This window comes from Melospiza melodia, chromosome 8, assembly GCF_035770615.1.
Source record: "Melospiza melodia melodia isolate bMelMel2 chromosome 8, bMelMel2.pri, whole genome shotgun sequence".
Classification (NCBI taxonomy): Eukaryota; Metazoa; Chordata; class Aves; order Passeriformes; family Passerellidae; genus Melospiza; species Melospiza melodia.
In genome coordinates, this window is record NC_086201.1 from 7,321,935 (window position 1) to 7,339,018 (window position 17,084).

The 17,084-nt window shown below is 43.2% G+C and overlaps 2 protein-coding genes across 2 annotated transcripts in view; one reads left to right on the plus strand and one right to left on the minus strand.

Annotated features, from left to right (window-relative positions):
- LYPD1 (LY6/PLAUR domain containing 1) lies at window positions 1-16,109 on the plus strand. The gene is made up of 3 exons (XM_063161634.1): window positions 1-211; window positions 1,260-1,397; window positions 14,244-16,109. The coding sequence occupies exons 1-3, from the start codon at window positions 160-162 to the stop codon at window positions 14,477-14,479; spliced, it is 426 nt and encodes a 141-aa protein (XP_063017704.1). The 5' UTR covers window positions 1-159; the 3' UTR covers window positions 14,480-16,109.
- Window positions 13,924-17,084, minus strand: part of GPR39 (G protein-coupled receptor 39) — a 75,437-nt gene continuing 72,276 nt past the window's right edge. The window contains exon 2 of the mRNA XM_063161632.1: window positions 13,924-15,357. Coding sequence (XP_063017702.1) covers window positions 14,849-15,357 — 509 coding nt within the window. The 3' untranslated portion in view covers window positions 13,924-14,848. The remainder of the gene's footprint in view (window positions 15,358-17,084) is intronic.

The following is a 17,084-nucleotide window of genomic DNA, read 5'->3' on the forward strand; positions in this document are numbered from 1 at the left end:
CGGCGCTGGGCAGGGCGGGCTCCGCCGCCGCTCCCGGGGCGCCGCTCCGCAGCGGAGGCGGCGGGGAAGCGGCACAAGAGCGCGGCGCCTCCGCTGCACCCCGGCTGCTGATGCCCCTTCGCGACTGCACGCCAGCCCGGCGGCCGCGGCTCCGGGAGGATGCGGCTCTTCCTCCTCTCTGCAACTTTCTGGGGATTGTGCCTGGCGCCAGGTAAGGGCTCCGCGACGGCGCTGGAAACCTCCGTCCCATTGTAGACGGAGCTGCTACGGGGCGCTAAAAGCAACGGAGCGGCGGAAACCCCGTCCTGCCCGCGGCTCGCAGAGCTCCCGCCGGTGTCCCCAGCGCAGCCCCGGTGCCTCTCGGCGGATGCCGCCCGCGGATGCCGGACCGGGGGTCGGTGCCAGCGGTGCCGGCGGTGCCAGCGGGCCGGGGGTCGGTGCCGGCGGGCCGGGGGTCGGTGCCGGCGGTGCCGGCGGGCCGGGGGTCGGTGCCAGCGGTGCCGGCGGGCCGGGGGTCGGTGCCAGCGGGGCTCCCAGCGGAGGTCGGGGGGCTCGGGCCGGGGGTGTCCCCGCCGCGGGACGAGGGATGCGGGATGTGCCGGCGGAGCGGCTGCTGGAGAACCGCGGGAGCGCCTCGTTTGCATGATAAAGGCGGCTGGCGAGGGACGCTCCGCCGCTTTAATTGTGCATGGCAAAATAGTAATTAAATAATTTGTAATTAATTAGTAGCTAAGTAAACCCGTCGGCGCAGATAAGAGCCGGAGCGTGTCTGTGAGCCGGGTTTCGCTCCGCGGGGCGCGGGTGCCGGGCGAAGGGCGGTGGATGGGCAGCGGCTGCGGGGCTGTGCCGGTGCCGGTGTCGATGCCGGTGTCGGTACCGGTGCCCGTCGCCTCCTGGCGGCGGCGTCTCCAGCGCCGGAGCGGCCGCCCCGCGGAACGGAGCATCAGCAGAGCCGGCAGCGCTTCTTTTACTTTATATTGGTCAAAGGGGTACTTTGACTGAGCTGTTGAATAGCCAGGAACAGCCAAATGCGAAGGGGGAAAGAGAAGGAAGATTTCTAGCACGTGTTGGTTGTTTGGTTTTTGTTTTGGTTTGTTTTTTTTAATACTATTGCTGTTATTTAAGGGCAGGTTAGATGGAGCACCCGGGTGAGCAGGTGGTGTCCCTGCCCATGGCACGGGCTTGGAATGAGATGATCTATAAGGTCCTTTCCTAAATAAAGCGTTCCGTGGTTCTGAACAAATCTCTGTCTGTTCCAGGTTCGGGTTTGCAAATACAGTGTTACCAGTGTGAGGAGTTCCAGCTAAATAATGACTGCTCCTCCCCAGAGTTCATCGTGAACTGTACGGTGAATGTTCAAGATATGTGTCAGAAAGAAGTAATGGAAAAAAGTTTTGGTAAGGATTTAATAATTATTGCTATGTTTTTCTGGTTTAGGTAGCATTTGTTGCTTTTGGCTCCACCCATTCATGGTGCTCAGCTTCATATGAATCTCGTGTCCCCACCTGAAGGGACTGGATGCAGTGTCATACACTTCTGAGTGGCTTTGCAACTCAATGAAGTTAAACATTTTCCTTTAAAACTGAGGGATGCAAGCCAAATGTTGATAAAGCTGGTTAAGACACAGCCTTATGGGTCTCCGATATAGTTCCCCAGCACTGGGAAATTAATAACAACAAGTTAGTTTAATCTCATTACAGTTAATTACATGGGCTTTTCCCCCAAGAGATAGAAGAGCATTAAATTAGTAATTCCCTCCTTTCTTTTATTTACTCAAGCAATTTATATACTCTGAAGATTCATCTTGAGGAATGGAAAGTGTGGTGATCTTTGCTTTCATCCATTAAAGAAACCATCAAGCAAAAAGGAAAAAGGATTTTTTTTAAAAAAGGGAGGAGGGGGTGTTGGGGGGACGAGAAGGGCACAAATTGATTTTTTTATACTAATTTTTTTTCCCCTTACTGCAATTAATATTGAAGTTGATATATTAAGACAGCAACGTGTCCAAGAGGGACTCAGCTGTGATTCTGCTCCTTGCCTCTGTTGTCTCTTGAGCTGTTTTATAAATGGCTGGGCTGAGCAAACTCCTCTTCCTCCTCAGCCAGCTGCCCCGCCTGTGCTGCTCATCTCAGGCCACTGTGTAATCAGGATAAACAATAATTGTTGTTACACATCAAAAGTAGCTGAACTGCTGGCACATCTCATCCTGGGTAGCACCATCCACAGTGGCTACTGCTGTGAAATACTTACAACCTGTCCAGTGTAGGGAAAAAATCTGGTTTTAAGCTGTTTAAAGGAAGATTAATCGGTCCTAAGTTATTTTTTTTACTGGAGTATTTTATTTCAAAAATAAAATAGAGAGATAGTTACACCTTGCAAGGTACCTTTAACGTCTCTCTAAATGACTGCTTGAAGGCTTTGCTATCTCCACACCACAGCTTCTGTGGCACTTTCATGAGGTCAGACAGGATGCTGTGGTGATTTGGAGGGCTCTGGATGTGGTAATAGATACAGACAAAAAAGTCAGATTTGAACTCTTTTCATGCATGCATAACTTGCCATTACTCCAGTGAAGAAATTGCAATACAGTAAATAAGCAGCCCTTAAACTGCTTGGTGGGCTTTTTACTGTGCAATTTCATGTTTTTTCTGAGTAGATCCCTGGATTTTTTCCTTTAGGTGGTTACTAATATGCTCTGTATAGCTTTTGCCACTGTTTCCACTGTTTTATTACATTTACTCCTATAAATGCATTTCTTATTAAGTTCAGAGATTGTAAATTTCAGCCAGTTAATAAATTAAAATTTTAACCTATTTCAAATTGAATGGAATTTACATTGCAAGCTTAGTTTCTGTTACCCTCAGTCAATTTTAGAGAGGGTTGGTTGTAAAACAGAGATGATTCAGTTCATCATCCTTTATTGGTTTTATTCCTAATTGATATTTAAATGTGTGCAATATAAATGCCTTACTCTCCCAAGTTTTATTTAATAATTCATTTTACTTCTACCAGTATATTTCATAACCTGATTCTTTTGGTTGTTGCTTATTACTAAAAGCTCAAATGTTTCAAGTATTGATTTTAATTTATAATAGACTCGAGTTTGAGCTTTTAACCCAGAAAATGAAAGATGCAAATTTGCATTCATTTGACAGCACAACCTCCTAATTAGGGTTCTTTCCTCCTCAATAAATACAGTCAAAGGAGTGCAATTTTTGTAGGTTAACCCGTTTTTGTCATCAATAAAAGTAGCTGTGTCAGCGAGCAAAGCGCTGCAAGTTATCTCAAACTTTATTTAAAAGTCGGGCGCAGCATTTTGAGATAAAGCTCAGGGTGGGAGCGGGTGCCCACCCCTCTGGGGGAGCCACCTTCCCCTGCAGGAGGCACCAATCTGGGGGTTCTGCTGTCGGGGCTGCTCCATCAGGCTCTGTGCCGTGCAGAATCCCATTGCCTGCAGCGCAGCCCCACCTGTGCCCAGGGGCTCTTCCATGAGTGTTTGCTGTGCTCAGGGCAAAGATAAAGCCATAACTCAACACTGAGATGCTGCCACGGCATCTCTGTGGCTCAGCTGCACTTCTGGCTTAAACCCCCTGTCCTGGAGGCACCAGGGTGGCAAATGAGAGCCCTGGGCTGCTCTTCCCATTCACCTTGCACAAAGCTCCTCGTGCCCATTCGCACCTAACTCCTCCTCAGCTGCTCTGAATCCAGTGCTTCACATCCCACTGGGCTCTCTCAGAACTTTGTCTCAGCCCCAGGTGAGAAACAGCAGCAGCTCAGGCTTGTTCCTAACCCAGAGCTCAAAAAGTGGCTCTGATGTGAGCAGCTAAGAAAGCAGGTGCCAGTAACTTCTATTTTGAATTAGATCATCAGGCATCTGATCTCAGCTCTCTGTTGTATCAGGTAGACATTTGCTCCTTTGGACAGCTGAGAATTGAGGAGCAAATAGCAAAATATTTTTCTCTCTTAAGGCTGAGTTGTGGTTTAAAATGTTGCCAGAAAAAGTTGAATGACTGTTAGAATTCTGTTCCAGCGGGAGATACAGGACAAAACAGTATTTTCCCTGTGATAAAGAATCTTGCTAATTAACTTGTTAATTAAATCTCAAAAAAAAAAAAAAAAAAAAAAAAAAGAAAAAGAAAAAGCCTTCTTTTAGAGGGAGGAGTGATGAGAATGGAAAGTGGCACTCAAGACTGTACCACAAAATTTTATCCCACAGAAATGAATGTAAAGGATAAGTTTCTAGTGCATTCTTCAACTGGATAAGCAGGTGTTTGAAAACTGTGTAAACTGAATGTTTGACAAAGGATCAAAGTTCTTAACATAATTCTACTTGCAGATACCTTGTGGCAATACCTGTGGTGAATTCCCTGCTCCCACTTGCCTCTCTCTTTCCACTCTATGGACTTTTAAATGGGACATGTCAGCGCTCCTTCATTTTTAGAATATATGTAGCAACTAAGAAATCCCACAGTATATTGGGATCAAGTGAAACATCTTGGTGATAGATAGATGAGTATATAGTGTGTATATGCTTTTATATATATCACAGAAAACATACTGGTAATGATAGTCTTGCCTTTTACTGAGGGGAAGAGTTATCTGAGCATAAAGGCTGATCTAAAACCCACTTAAGGCAAAATGAAACTTGCCATGTGAGTACATCAGTGAGGGATAAAGCAGGAGGATGAGGCAGCCAGCCCTGAGAGGTAGCCAGTCTCAATTTCTTGGAACTCTCTGCAAGTAAACCTGCCCACGTGCATGTTTTGAACAATACACCTTCTGTTCTGATCTAATTGTGAATATACTTTTACCAACTTTTGCAAGGAAAAAAATTATTCACTGTAGCAATGCCAAAACTTGAAAATATCAAGGATTTTTCCTTTTGCAAGCAAACTGGGAAACAATCAGATTATTGTAATAATCTGCAATAAGAAATTTTGCTTATTTGTTTGGTTTACTATGGTCCATTTAATGTATTTAATTGGTATATAATTCTGCAGTGTAGTTAAAGAAATTGGTGTGCGTGTGCTTAAAAGTAGTGCATGGAAGCACCAAGAGCAAAATTAGGATCTCAGTGTTGAATTAGAATTTATCTATTTCTTTGAACTTTTTCCAGTACTGGTTTTCCCATCATTTGTTTTATCAGTGGCTGTGTTGTATGATGAGTTGGGCCATAGTGAATTCTTTACCTGTGATTATTACTTGGTTTTGCCATAATTGAGTTGTTCATGTGTGCAAGGATTACAGAACCACATACTTTTTTCTGTGTTCATGTATAGAATCCATTAGTACTAATATTAATTGCATATCAAGGGGAAATTATCAGGGATTTATATCAAGGGGAAATTATGCTCTGGTGTACTTTTATTGACAAAGTGATTAAAACAGCAAACAAAGTTTAATGTTGCCAGAATTATTGTAGGCATTAAAGCTTTATAGAAGTTGTTGCATCCCCAGTATCCATTTAGAAACAGTAAGAAACACCCACTAAATTGGTGGTGGGTTGTTATTTATTTTTTGATTTTCCTCTACACATTTTTGGTTAAAGGATATCAACATAACTCAACAGAATTTGTTGGTGTTTGGGCGGTTTTTTTTTGTTTTTCAGTCAAAGCAAAGCATGATATAATAGATCTTTATTGACAATTTTAAAAGATAAGTAAAAATTTTGCACAGGACTGTTGGCACCTGTAACATCACATGTTGTGCTGCCAGGTGCCAGCGAAATGAAGACATAATGTCAATATTGGAAACAAAGTTCACTTTTGATACTGAATAAAAGACTTGCAGTAGACATTGTTAATATGCACTGTATGCTGGACACTTGGATCTGAGGATACATTTCCATTCAGAAACACTTTTTCTCAAATTTCAAAGCCATTTCCTCACTTGTAAATTTTTTCCAATCTTTGGGTTTCTCAGAAAACTTCCAGCCACTTATGGAATGCACTGACTCGAGTGTGTCAGCTAAGGAGGAATTGTGGGAGTGTTCAGCAGCTGCTGTTCTGACTGCCTTTCCATGAAGAAAAGCAGCAGTGGAGTTAACAGTTCAAGCAGGTTATGACAGTAAAGTCATGACAAAGATCCAAGTGCAGAGTGATGAAGGCTGCATTGTTTTAAGGAAGATGGGGTATCTGGTCCAGTGAGTTCCATCTTTCACAGGATGTGGACAATAGCTTTTTATGTTATTTTATTTCCCAGGCTTGTATGAAAGATATACAAATGAATTTTGTGATGATACAGTGCCCACAGCCTGGTGTCTCTTAAACCTCCCCTGAGAGCTTCCTATTGCATTTCACACACAAATGAGTTTGTGTTTCCAATCCCTTTTGGAGCCTGACCCTGCCACTCCTCTTAGCTCCCAGTGACCTTATCAAAACATTGGCAAGAAGCTTTAATTAATCCAAACAGTTTTCATTTCCACTTTTCCTTTGTAATGATGGGTTTTTTTTTGGGAAACTTGAAAAAACTGGATTTTGGCAATTTACCAATAAGTCTTTGAAACTGGTAAAAGCCATATAAAACTCAGGAAAATCCTACTGTTAAATTGAACAGGCTGTAAAACCCTGACCATGAAAATGGCTAAAGATTTAAGAGCAGAATGAATTTCCAAAGTTCTGACATGCAAGTGCCAGCATGTGAGCCATCCCACTGAAATTGGTAAGGACATTAATTAGGGATGCAGCAAGACTATTCACATGTGAAATTATTTCTGTGACGTTTTGCAAGGCTGTAGCATTTCAACATTTGTAAAGGTGAAAGGCTTGTGGCTTCCCTTCAGCTCAGAATGTGAGGGTTGACAAGAAAAATCCTCATACAGAATTCTGAAAATTGAGTCCAAGTTCGCCTCTGTCTCTACAGGATGAAGTATATTTAGGTATTGATGGCAAAAGACATTTGGATCTTGATTGCTTTGTATCAGGTAGGAGGAGAGGATGCAAAGCTGTGAGCCAAAGCTTTGTTGGGCAGATTGTGTGTTGTACTGCTTGACTGTACATCCACGCTGGTGAGCAGGGAAATGAAGCAGAACAGTAGGAAACCAAAGAATTATTAGATATGCAGGTGAAAGCTGAGCTTTGATCTCTCATTTGTAGCCTCCTGTGGCTTCCAAAAATATTTGATAACACCACCATTAGCAGTTGTACTTCACTTTCCCAGCCTATGCATTTTTAAGCGTTTTAATGCCATGCTTCAGCTTTGCAAGCAGTGGCAAAGACTTTTTTGTGATTTTTTTTTGTTGTTGTTAACAACACCATTTTGAGCCACATTTCAAGCACCAGAATTAGAAGGCACAGCTTACAAAAAGATATCAGGGTAATCTAAACCCTTGTCCTCTGTCAGTTCACAATTGCCCAGTTTTCTCCTGAGCTGACTTTATTTCTGCAAGGTGTCATGTCAGGGTCAGAAGGAGAGTGATGAGGCCAGACTTTCATTGTCAAAAGCTTCCTGTTAGTTTCTGAAAAAGTGTCCAACTTTTAAAAAGTGCCAAATGTATGGAGGATTTGTGATGATATTAGGTTTTCATACAAAATCTTGATAACAATATGCTAAGTGAACCAGGTGATTTATTTTCATTTTGCAGTTGGGCAGAGTGGGCTGGGTTTATTTTATTTTTAATAGAACTGTATACTCCCTAAGAACCTAAAGGCATGAATGTGCTTTTATCTTGTCTATAGAATGCATCAAAGGGAGGACCAGGATGAAATAGCTGCAGTCCTAAAACACAAGATTAAAAATCAGGAAGTGTGTGCATAGCTTTGCAGTAGATTTCAAGTCACATACTTTTAGTGCCCTGGGGGTTTTTTGGTCTGGAAAACATCGACCATGGTATCTCACAGTATTTAAGTAGCTATTTACAAGGTAATTAGAAAATCTTGTGATACAATTCTAGCAAGGTGCAAATTATTTAAACCACTTGTCTCGTCAACTTTCCTCTCTGGAGTTCACAAGGATAAGAAGAATTATTGTGAAGTGAAACTTAGAGGAGTTGGATATTATCATATTTTACACTTGCTCAAATTGGGGTTTGGAGTTTTTGGGAAGGTTTATTGTAACAATGAATTTACAGCCGTGGCTGAAAGTCTCTGTGTTCAGGAAGCTTAATTCATACTTTAAACCAATAAAAACATGATCTGAGTAAAACTGCAATTGTTTGGGGAAGCACAACATCAAAAGAATGATTGATTACTCTTCAATATTTAGTCACTTTCTACGATATTTAGGACCTTATTAGATAAAATATTTATAATCACTTTCTCAAGAAAACAGCAAATCGCAGTAGGACTCCTGGAGTCAATCACTGTGTGAACAGGTACTAGCTGAGGAGCGGATAATCATCATAGCAAAACCACTGAAGCCATAAAGAGATGGGCATAAAACCTAAGACAGAACTTAAAAACATAATTTACAAACCTATTTGTCTATAGTCTGAATCCAATTTTTGTAGCATTACTGATACAGTAAAATGCAGAAATAATCACGTTTATATTTTATGTTCCATAGAAGGTGATGTTCACCTGTTTACTTGTTATTCTTGCACTAGTATAAATTTTCATTTTATTTCCTGGAAGACATCAGAAAAGAGCATTTGTAAGTCCTGCTGGGTGCTGAATTTTTCTTGAGTGCAGGCTGAGCTAGTGAAATTTTAAGGAAAAAAATACAGAATGAAATATATGAATGAAATCACAAAGCAAGCGTGGCTAGGCAGAGCACACATCAAGTCTATGCACAATGAGAGGGAAAACTTGCAGATTCACCAAGAGCAGAAAATTGAAAGTTTTGGTGAAACAAGACAATTGGAACTATGGAAATATTGGATATTCAGAGAGAGGAGTATTGGTACATAAGCACAGTCATCAACTTTTCTCTGTGAGTAACATCATTGAAAGAACACCCAAACAGATCCTGTGCAATTCATGCTAATGCAAGAGCTGCTACAAGACTGGGGGGCTCCTCCTGAGTTCTGTGTGAATCATCCACTGCTGGCAATTTCCCAGCTTTTGCTTAGAAGAGATGGGCAAGATTTAAACACTCCATCTAAAAGAGTTGAGCGGAGGTTCTGTCAAAATTGTAAGGGTTGGCCTCAAACTTGCCTTGATTCCCTGCTGGCTTTCTCAGCTACTCACCTTAAGATACAAAACTTTTCAACTGCTCTTTTTTTGCTTCCAGCACCTGGTGCAGCCTTGAAAAGGCTCAAGGATGCCTCAGTGCTGGGCCCTAGCTGGACACAGACTTCTTTCTAAGCTTCAGAGGATTTATGAGGCAGCTTTGCCCAGAGCACGTGCAGGGGATTTTGCTGAAGTGCTGTTTGTGGAGCGAGCTGCACAAGGCTGACTTTCACACCTGTGCCTGTGAAATTGGTTATACGCATATAAAATAGAAAATATACAAATAAAATGGTGTAGAAAAAGCTTTCTTTTAAAAAGTGGAGTGTCAGTGACAGCCCACAAAATCAGAGAACATCTGGCTTGGAAAGCTCAGTGCTGGGCAAGGTGACACTGCCCACTTGACTGAGGCAAGCTTAGAGAGGGGAGTTTGTGGCCATCAGGTCCTGGGGTGAAGGGCAGGGCTGTGATTTCCTGCTGAGCTGTGCCTTTGCAGAAAGCAGTTCCAGAGTAGCTGGGTCATCGTAGGAGTGGGAAGGTGACTTTTTTTTGGAAATTAGCTCACTGATCTCAGAGGTGATGGCCTGGCTGGCTGTTTTGGCTCTGTGCATTTTGCTGAAGGACACTCCTGAGAGTACAGGTGCAAGCTGGAGTTGCACACTGCTTGGATTGTGCTTGGCTCTTAAAAGTTGGAGAGTCATGCTGACACAGCATCTTTTTGTCTGCACCTCCTACGGCAGAAGACTCAGAGGTGTCTAATAAGGTTCTTTTCAATCAGTGAGAGAAAAACCTTGGATCTTCTGCTGCCTTCTGCATTAACACAGTGTAAGAAGTAGGTGTGATGTCACCTTTTTTGGTTGTCTTAGAAACAAGTTAAGCTGTTATTCAGGAGAAATGCACTGGGCTGTGCAGACAGGGTAGAGGAAAGAACACTGACTTTTGGATTGGAATAAATTATTGCTCAAATTGTTTGTTAAAATCAAGACAGAATGCACTTGTGTGTGGACAAAATAGTGCCAGGGTACAGATGCACAGGACTAGACTGGATCCAGCTGAGAAAATAAATATTGCAAGCAGGAACTATAGAAAAGCCTTAAGATTTACACCCATCCCTTCATTGCAAGGAATAAGGCAGAAATATTAGTTTGGGCCTTAACACTGTCTAAATATGTGATGATTTGTGGAGCAGAGAGAGGTGTAACCATGGGCAAGTTGTTTAGTCTAGAAATAAATTTTCAATGCCAAATTTGAGCCAAAATTTGCTTAAAAAAAAACCCTGAAAACAAACATGGCTGTTGTAGGTATATGTGATAGGAGAGGGTGTGGGATATAAGCACATTATCACACAGCTGTTCTAGCTCTGTGCAATCCCCTCTTCTCTTGAAATTTCTTGATCTGCATCCCACAAACCTTGAAGCCAAAATAATGGAAAATCTGTTGGTCAGTAGTAGGTCATTCACAATAAAACATCCTTGTAATACCTAAACTGTTGTTGGGGGTCTGCTGAATCCGTGAAAAAGTAAAAATTACAAATTACATCCATCAAGTAATTGGGCAATAAATATACTAATTGGGTAGTTGTAAATATGCTAACTGATCACTGGTGTCAATTGTTGGGGGTGGGTAGCTGGGAATGACCCCATCCCAGTAAAAGCAGAGTGCAAAAAGTGAATCTCCTTGCTTAGCCAGTGACTCAGAACAATCTGAGGTAGAAGAAAAGCTTCCAGAAAGGTTTGCAATTATTTTTCTGGGTGATGTGTTAATGAATGCATCGGGCTGATTGCTCAGGCAAGAATACCCAGTAATTAGCAGTTATGTCTGTGCTATGAGTCTTGAGAGGCAGATAACCACTTTGAAGATCTGTCTGCAGTTCAGCCTGCTGGTGGCAAATGATTCAGGGAGATCTTGGGGATCGTTTGGAACTGGCTCAGCAATGCTGCAAGGGAGGAGTTTGAGGAGAGATCTCAGGGTGAAACTAACTCAGAGATAGAGAGGAGGCTGCTGTCCTGGCTGAACTCAGGGGGTGAGCTGAAGTTACTGGGGCCCATTAACCTGTTTGCTGGAGTGGGGAGATGGTGTGCCTGCCATCAGATCATAAAAGTCAGTTGTACTCGTGTATTTCCTACCAGAATTATGATAGGAAGAAGGTTTAGGAGTAAGTGAAGTCACAGCACAAGTGTTTTGAAAATGTCACACCTGCAGTGCTAACATTCCCTCTTTTTCCACCAACTTCTGTGCCTGTTTGCATTGTGTCTTCCTGTCAAGATACTGCAGAACCAGAGAGAGAGAGAGCACAGCCTTTCCATGCTGAGCGAGCTTGCTTCATACCTGGTGCTTTGTAAAAAGCACTTAGTGTGACAGCAGCTGGTCTGTGACATCAAGAGACTCTATCAGTACTCAAAGGAAAAAAATCTTGGATGTGAAGGGCATGTTAGCTGTTAAAAACCTGATGGAAATGCTGAGTTTTTTAAGTAAAAAAATCTTTCTAAAATTTAGATTACCAGAACAAGGAATGGGAATAAACAATCATTTGGGTGTGAAATTTCCTATTGTAAGGCATTTACTGAAAAGCCACTGGAGAAGTGTCGCAAGGGGATTTTGCTGCTAGTCAGATTATTCTCCCTATTTAGGTGTGAACATGGTCCATCTGTTCATGAGACTTTGAGTAGTACAATTTCAGTGTGTGCAGGAATATTGTGTTTTGACTATAAAAGGAGCTCAGGATTGTTCTATGGGATTGGTCCTGGAGAACAGATCTGTTGTAAACACGTGGAGTTAAGCTGCAGGACTTTGATTTTTTTGCAGGAGAGGTTTCCTAGAGTTGTCTGGTGAAAACCATGCCTCAGAGGGCATCATCTAATTGTTCACAGCAGTGAACAATTCCAGCCTCCTAATCTCTGGGAGAAGTGCAAAGTGTGATATTTGCACACTATAAATTATCCAAACTAATAAATCACTAGTTCAAGTTGTGAACAGAGCTTTGCTGGAAACCTGTGAAAAGCAAACAGCAGGAAGAGAGTGATCTATAAAATGATGGGAATAGGAAATCTGCCAGGGTCAAAAGCTTTTTAGAGGCTTGGTCTTTGAGGGGAAAGTCAAATTCACTGCTGTTCATATGGAAGACTGAGGAACGGCTGAGTTTGGTGGGTGTTTGTTGCTCAGGGAAATAATCTGTGATGGGGAGATGTGGGATTAGGGAATGGAGAACAGTCATTGTGCCTGGTTTAATTGAATACAGAAGTCCTTTCTCAAGAGGGAAGGGGAAGGAAAAAACACTGATTGTAGCCATGGGAAGGGTCATATCTGTCTCTGCTCTGGGAAGACTGCAGGAGGAACATGGCCAAAGCACCAGGTCTTTTTGGGGAACATCAGCTGAGATTTGGGCATTGTAAAGCCGACCAATGGCAGCACCAGCGAGGCTCCTTGACAGCAGTGGTTTGTCAGCAGAGACAGAACTCCCTTCTTTTTGCAAAGTGTAGTAATAAAGATTGCATTGCTTGATCTGTGTGCCTTTGCTGTTACAGGGAGAACAGCCCACAGCTCCTCTTCCTTCTTGAGAAAAGGCTCTACCTGCTGTGTTGATTGATTGAAGCTCACTGGAGACAGTGGAAGATTTAACACTCACTTGAGGGCTTCTCTTCATAAGTTCAATGAGATAGATAGCCTAAAAACACATTGCAGAGTTTAGGTTTCCAGAGGGAGAGCACAAAACAAGGAAACCCCTGCATTGTTGGGATGGCAGCAGTGTTGTGACAGGATAAAAGAATTGCTTTAATTAAAAGTCTCTGAAGACAGGAAATCCTTCTTTCTGAGCACAGCCCAAAGAAAGGGTGTTCTGCTGCTACTCCCAGCACTCAGAGGTGCAGTGGCTGATGCCAAATTACAGAGGTTTCTCCTGGACCATGGAGGTGCTGTAGTGGTTATTAAATCTCTGGGGACTGAACAAATATCTGCAGGCACTGTATATCCAGCACCAGGGTTATATTCCCTCCTCACTCCCTCCAAAAAAAGTCATCACTGTGCATTTAAAGATGTTTTGGGAACATGCCACATGATGCAAAGGCACCATTCTCCAAGGGAATCCTGTTCCCTTGCTTTTCAGGAGGAAAAAACTAAAAACTTTTTGAAAATCCCATATTCAAAAAGAATAGTGATTTTATCATCCTTAGGAATATCCCTACTACTTTTTGTAACTACCAGCAGGCAAGCATCCATTATCTATTTCTATTATGTCTATGTTTTTCTAAGACAAAATTTCTACTGTAACACTTGCAGGAAAATTTTGGAGTAATGAGGTGGGGAACTGCCATAATCGTTTTCCACTGTGACAGAAGAAAATACAACTGTGTATTTTACAGCCTTTATAAACCATGTTAAAATAGCAGCTAAAATATATGCATCAGAATGTACTTTTTTCAGTTAAAAACAATCTGAGAAATTATAAATTAACTTATTAATTAAAATTACATTCAAAAAGGGAAGACTTTCAACTCAAGAAAGACGCTTCTATAGAAATGGAAATTTTTGTTATTGAGGGTATTAAACTTCAAAGACAAGCAAGAACTGAGATTACCTGGAAAAGTACTTCTAATTCTTCTTCAAAAAAAATTTAAAAGGGGAGGGAGGAGGATGAAAGTTTTGCTGATAATCATCCTCCTTTTACTCCTAGTTACCTGTCTGTGTGTGGCAAAGGAACAAGAAAAGGAAAAAAAAAATTCTCAAAAGACAAATGAAGAGCATAGAAAGCTGTAATTACTTAGACACCTTAACTCAGACATGTTCAGCAATAGAAACAAAACTAATTTTCTCACTAATTGCATTTCAGTTATAGCTATTCAAACGGTTTATTCTGAAAGATGAAGAATTCCAGCTATAAAATGCACCATTTGATATACATTATGCAAATTAAGTCTGTCATATTTTTGGTTCCAACCAGGACTGAAGTACAGAGCAATCCTGGTTGGAGCGCCCGCGGTGCTCGGCAGCGCAGGGCTGTTTGTCCTGTCACTGCTGGGGTGTCTGTCCTGAGCACCAGCAGTGCTGTGGGGCACCGAGAGCTGGCTTGGCAGCTGCTTTAGGGCAGGAATCCCGCTGTGAGGTGTTCCCCTCAAACGCAGTAACCCTTGTTGTGTGTCGCAGGGATCATGTACCGCAAGTCCTGCGCCTCCTCGGCCGCGTGCCTGATCGCCTCCGCCGGCTACCAGTCCTTCTGCTCCCCTGGCAAGGTCAACTCCGTCTGCATCAGCTGCTGCAACACCCCCCTCTGCAATGGACCCCGCCCCAAGAAGAGGGGCAACTCTGCTGCGGTGCCCAGGGCACACATCGTAACCACTCTTCTGCTCCTTAAATTGGCTCTGTTGTTTTCGTACTGCTAAACTTCAAGCAAGTTGGCTTGTTTGGTTTGGTTTTTTCTCCCTGACGCAATTTGTTCCGCATCCCTCTTTCTTCAAAGACGCTGCAATTATTTTCTGTTTGTTTCCAAATCCCTGTCAAGAGCAAGGGAAGTTCAGTGGTTGTGTGGAGAAGAGGGGCTGATATTTTTGTCGGCTAATGAGTTCATTTAGCAGATTGAATTTCCTGTGTGCACTTAAAAATCCCAGCAGGACACGGAACTCCTGTTCCTTTTGCATAACTGGAAACAAACCCATCCGCGTTATTCCTTTTCTCATGTTGTCCCTTTCCTGGGTCATTTCAATTTCCACCTTTTTAAGCTCATTGCTAAGCAGTAACTTTGCCTTATGAGGTCACACTTGGTGTTCACAGAGGCCGTTCTGAGCAGGCTCTGAGCCGCTCCCGAGGGGTTCCAGGCTGGGATCTGAGGGTGCAGAACCCGTCTCCTGTGGGCTGCAGCCGGGCGTGGGCTCCTTCTGGAAGGTGCTCAGGAAAACTTTGGCGTTGCCCTTGGCGGAAGAGCCGCGCCTGGAGGACAGGAAGAGCAGCGGGCGCAGGGAGCGGCTGCTGCGCGCCGCGGAGCTCTGGTTGGCCCTGAGGAACCGCTCCCTGTTGGCGTGCTGCAGCGTGAGGCGGCAGCACAGCACCTGCAGGAACACGCTGCGGAACTGCTGCGAGGAGATGTTGTACAGCAGCGGGTTCACCACCGAGCTGAGGTAGAAGAAGATGTCGGCGATGGGGAGGAGGGTCATGTAGGCTTGGAAGTAGGGGTAGGTCCAGTCCTGCTTGGGTTTGGCGGCTGCCATGATCCTCCTGACCTGGTTGGGCATCCAGCACACCGCCAGAGTGGCGATGATCAGTCCTGCGGGCACAGAGAGCAAGAGAGAGGTCTGCATACGTGGGGGAAGACACATGAAACACCATCAGTTCTGCACTTACTTGTTAGGAAATGGTACCAATTTTTCAGTGTTTTGCTTGACAGCTTTTTCTGCCAGTAGCATTTTTTGTTTGTTGTTTTTAATAACTGTTACAAGGTCATTGCGGCACATGCTCAGACAAAACACTGCATAGTGCTTGGATGGTGTTTCTTTGTACCTGTTGTCATTTATTGGTTTTCAGAGTGTTCTTTCTCTGATCATCTGTGTCTTTGGAAAGAATATGGTTTCAGTTTGGTTTCTGCTCTTACATTTCTTCTGTCTTTCCCTTTACTTTGAAAAACAAACACAATAAATAAAACCTATAGCCATATTAGATCAGGCAATACCCAGAAGAGATCAGATTCTTGTTTGTACTTTACAAAAAAGAAAATGTATGCATAATAATATATTTCGTGTTATTTTTGGTAGATTCCCTCTTACAGAAGCTATTTTTAAGTAAAATGTGTATGGATCTTTTTATGGTAATTAAGATATGTTGGGCTTTCTTAAAAATCAAATTCCAGTGGAATTAAATGATGAATGTAAATGAGAAAAACCCAAGCCTAGTCATGAAAGTGTAAGCAGTTTCAGATAGTAAATTACGCTTTAAAATGTGGTATCTGACCATTTTGTATTTATATGTAAATATAAATACATGTTGCTGCATCACTAATGGCATTAAAAAGGGTTGGCTGAAGTGTTGGGTGTCTCAAAATTCAATGGATTGAGTTCTGCAGGGAGCAGCAGCCCTGCAGGAGCGTGTCAGTGATGGAGGTGGCTGTGCCAGGCAGGACACGAACAGGAGCAAGGCACCTCATGGCATCCTCTATTTCTCCTGTGTGCCAGCACTGAAATCCTGCCACGCTGTGTGACATCCCAGGTACACAGAGTCACTCCTCCTGCTGCTGCTGCTGCTCCCCCAGCAGTGCTGGCTCGCAGGGACAGCTCCAGTCTGCTGTCCCCTCTTTGCCTCTCTCTGTGCAGGAGCTGTGCCTTACACCAGTTTGGAGGGGCAGAAGCTGCAGCCTGGCTGCTTCCCTGGGCAGGGAGTGTCCTGGTGGGGCAGCTCTCATCCTGTGTGTCACCTTGTTAACCTCATCCAGTGCCTGACCCCTGCTCCCAACAGCAGCACAGAAGCTGTTTAATTCTTGCTTCTCTAGGCTGAATCAGATTTCCCCCACTGGACAGGTCACTGTAGCAATGACATTTGGAAATAGCAGGGTTTTGAAGCCAGGAAAAGGATACTTCACTAGCAGGAAGATGTGAATGTAGCAGGGAATAGAAGAAAGATTTTTCATAACTTTGAAACTGCCAGAGCTCCATCAGGCTCTGTCCAAGTTCTCGCCACCAGTACCCCTAAGCAAAGAAAAGGTATGAAATGCCTTTAAAAAAAAATTAATTTTTTTCATCAAAGGGATAATTACTTTAACAAATTTATTATCTCCCTGAATAAGCTACCAAATAAAAGCTGTCCTTTGGATCCCTTGGTTCTGTAATCACTTACTGGGGTAGTGATTGGGATGGGGAAGTAGCAGATCTTTAACAGCACTGGCTTAAGAGGCCTGGAGAGCTGTTTTTGACAGGCCAGCAGTAAATCCATCACCAAAACCTTTGCCATTTTCAGTTCTTTACCTACCAGAAGTCTCCTCAGCCACTGTTCTTTGCCCTCAGT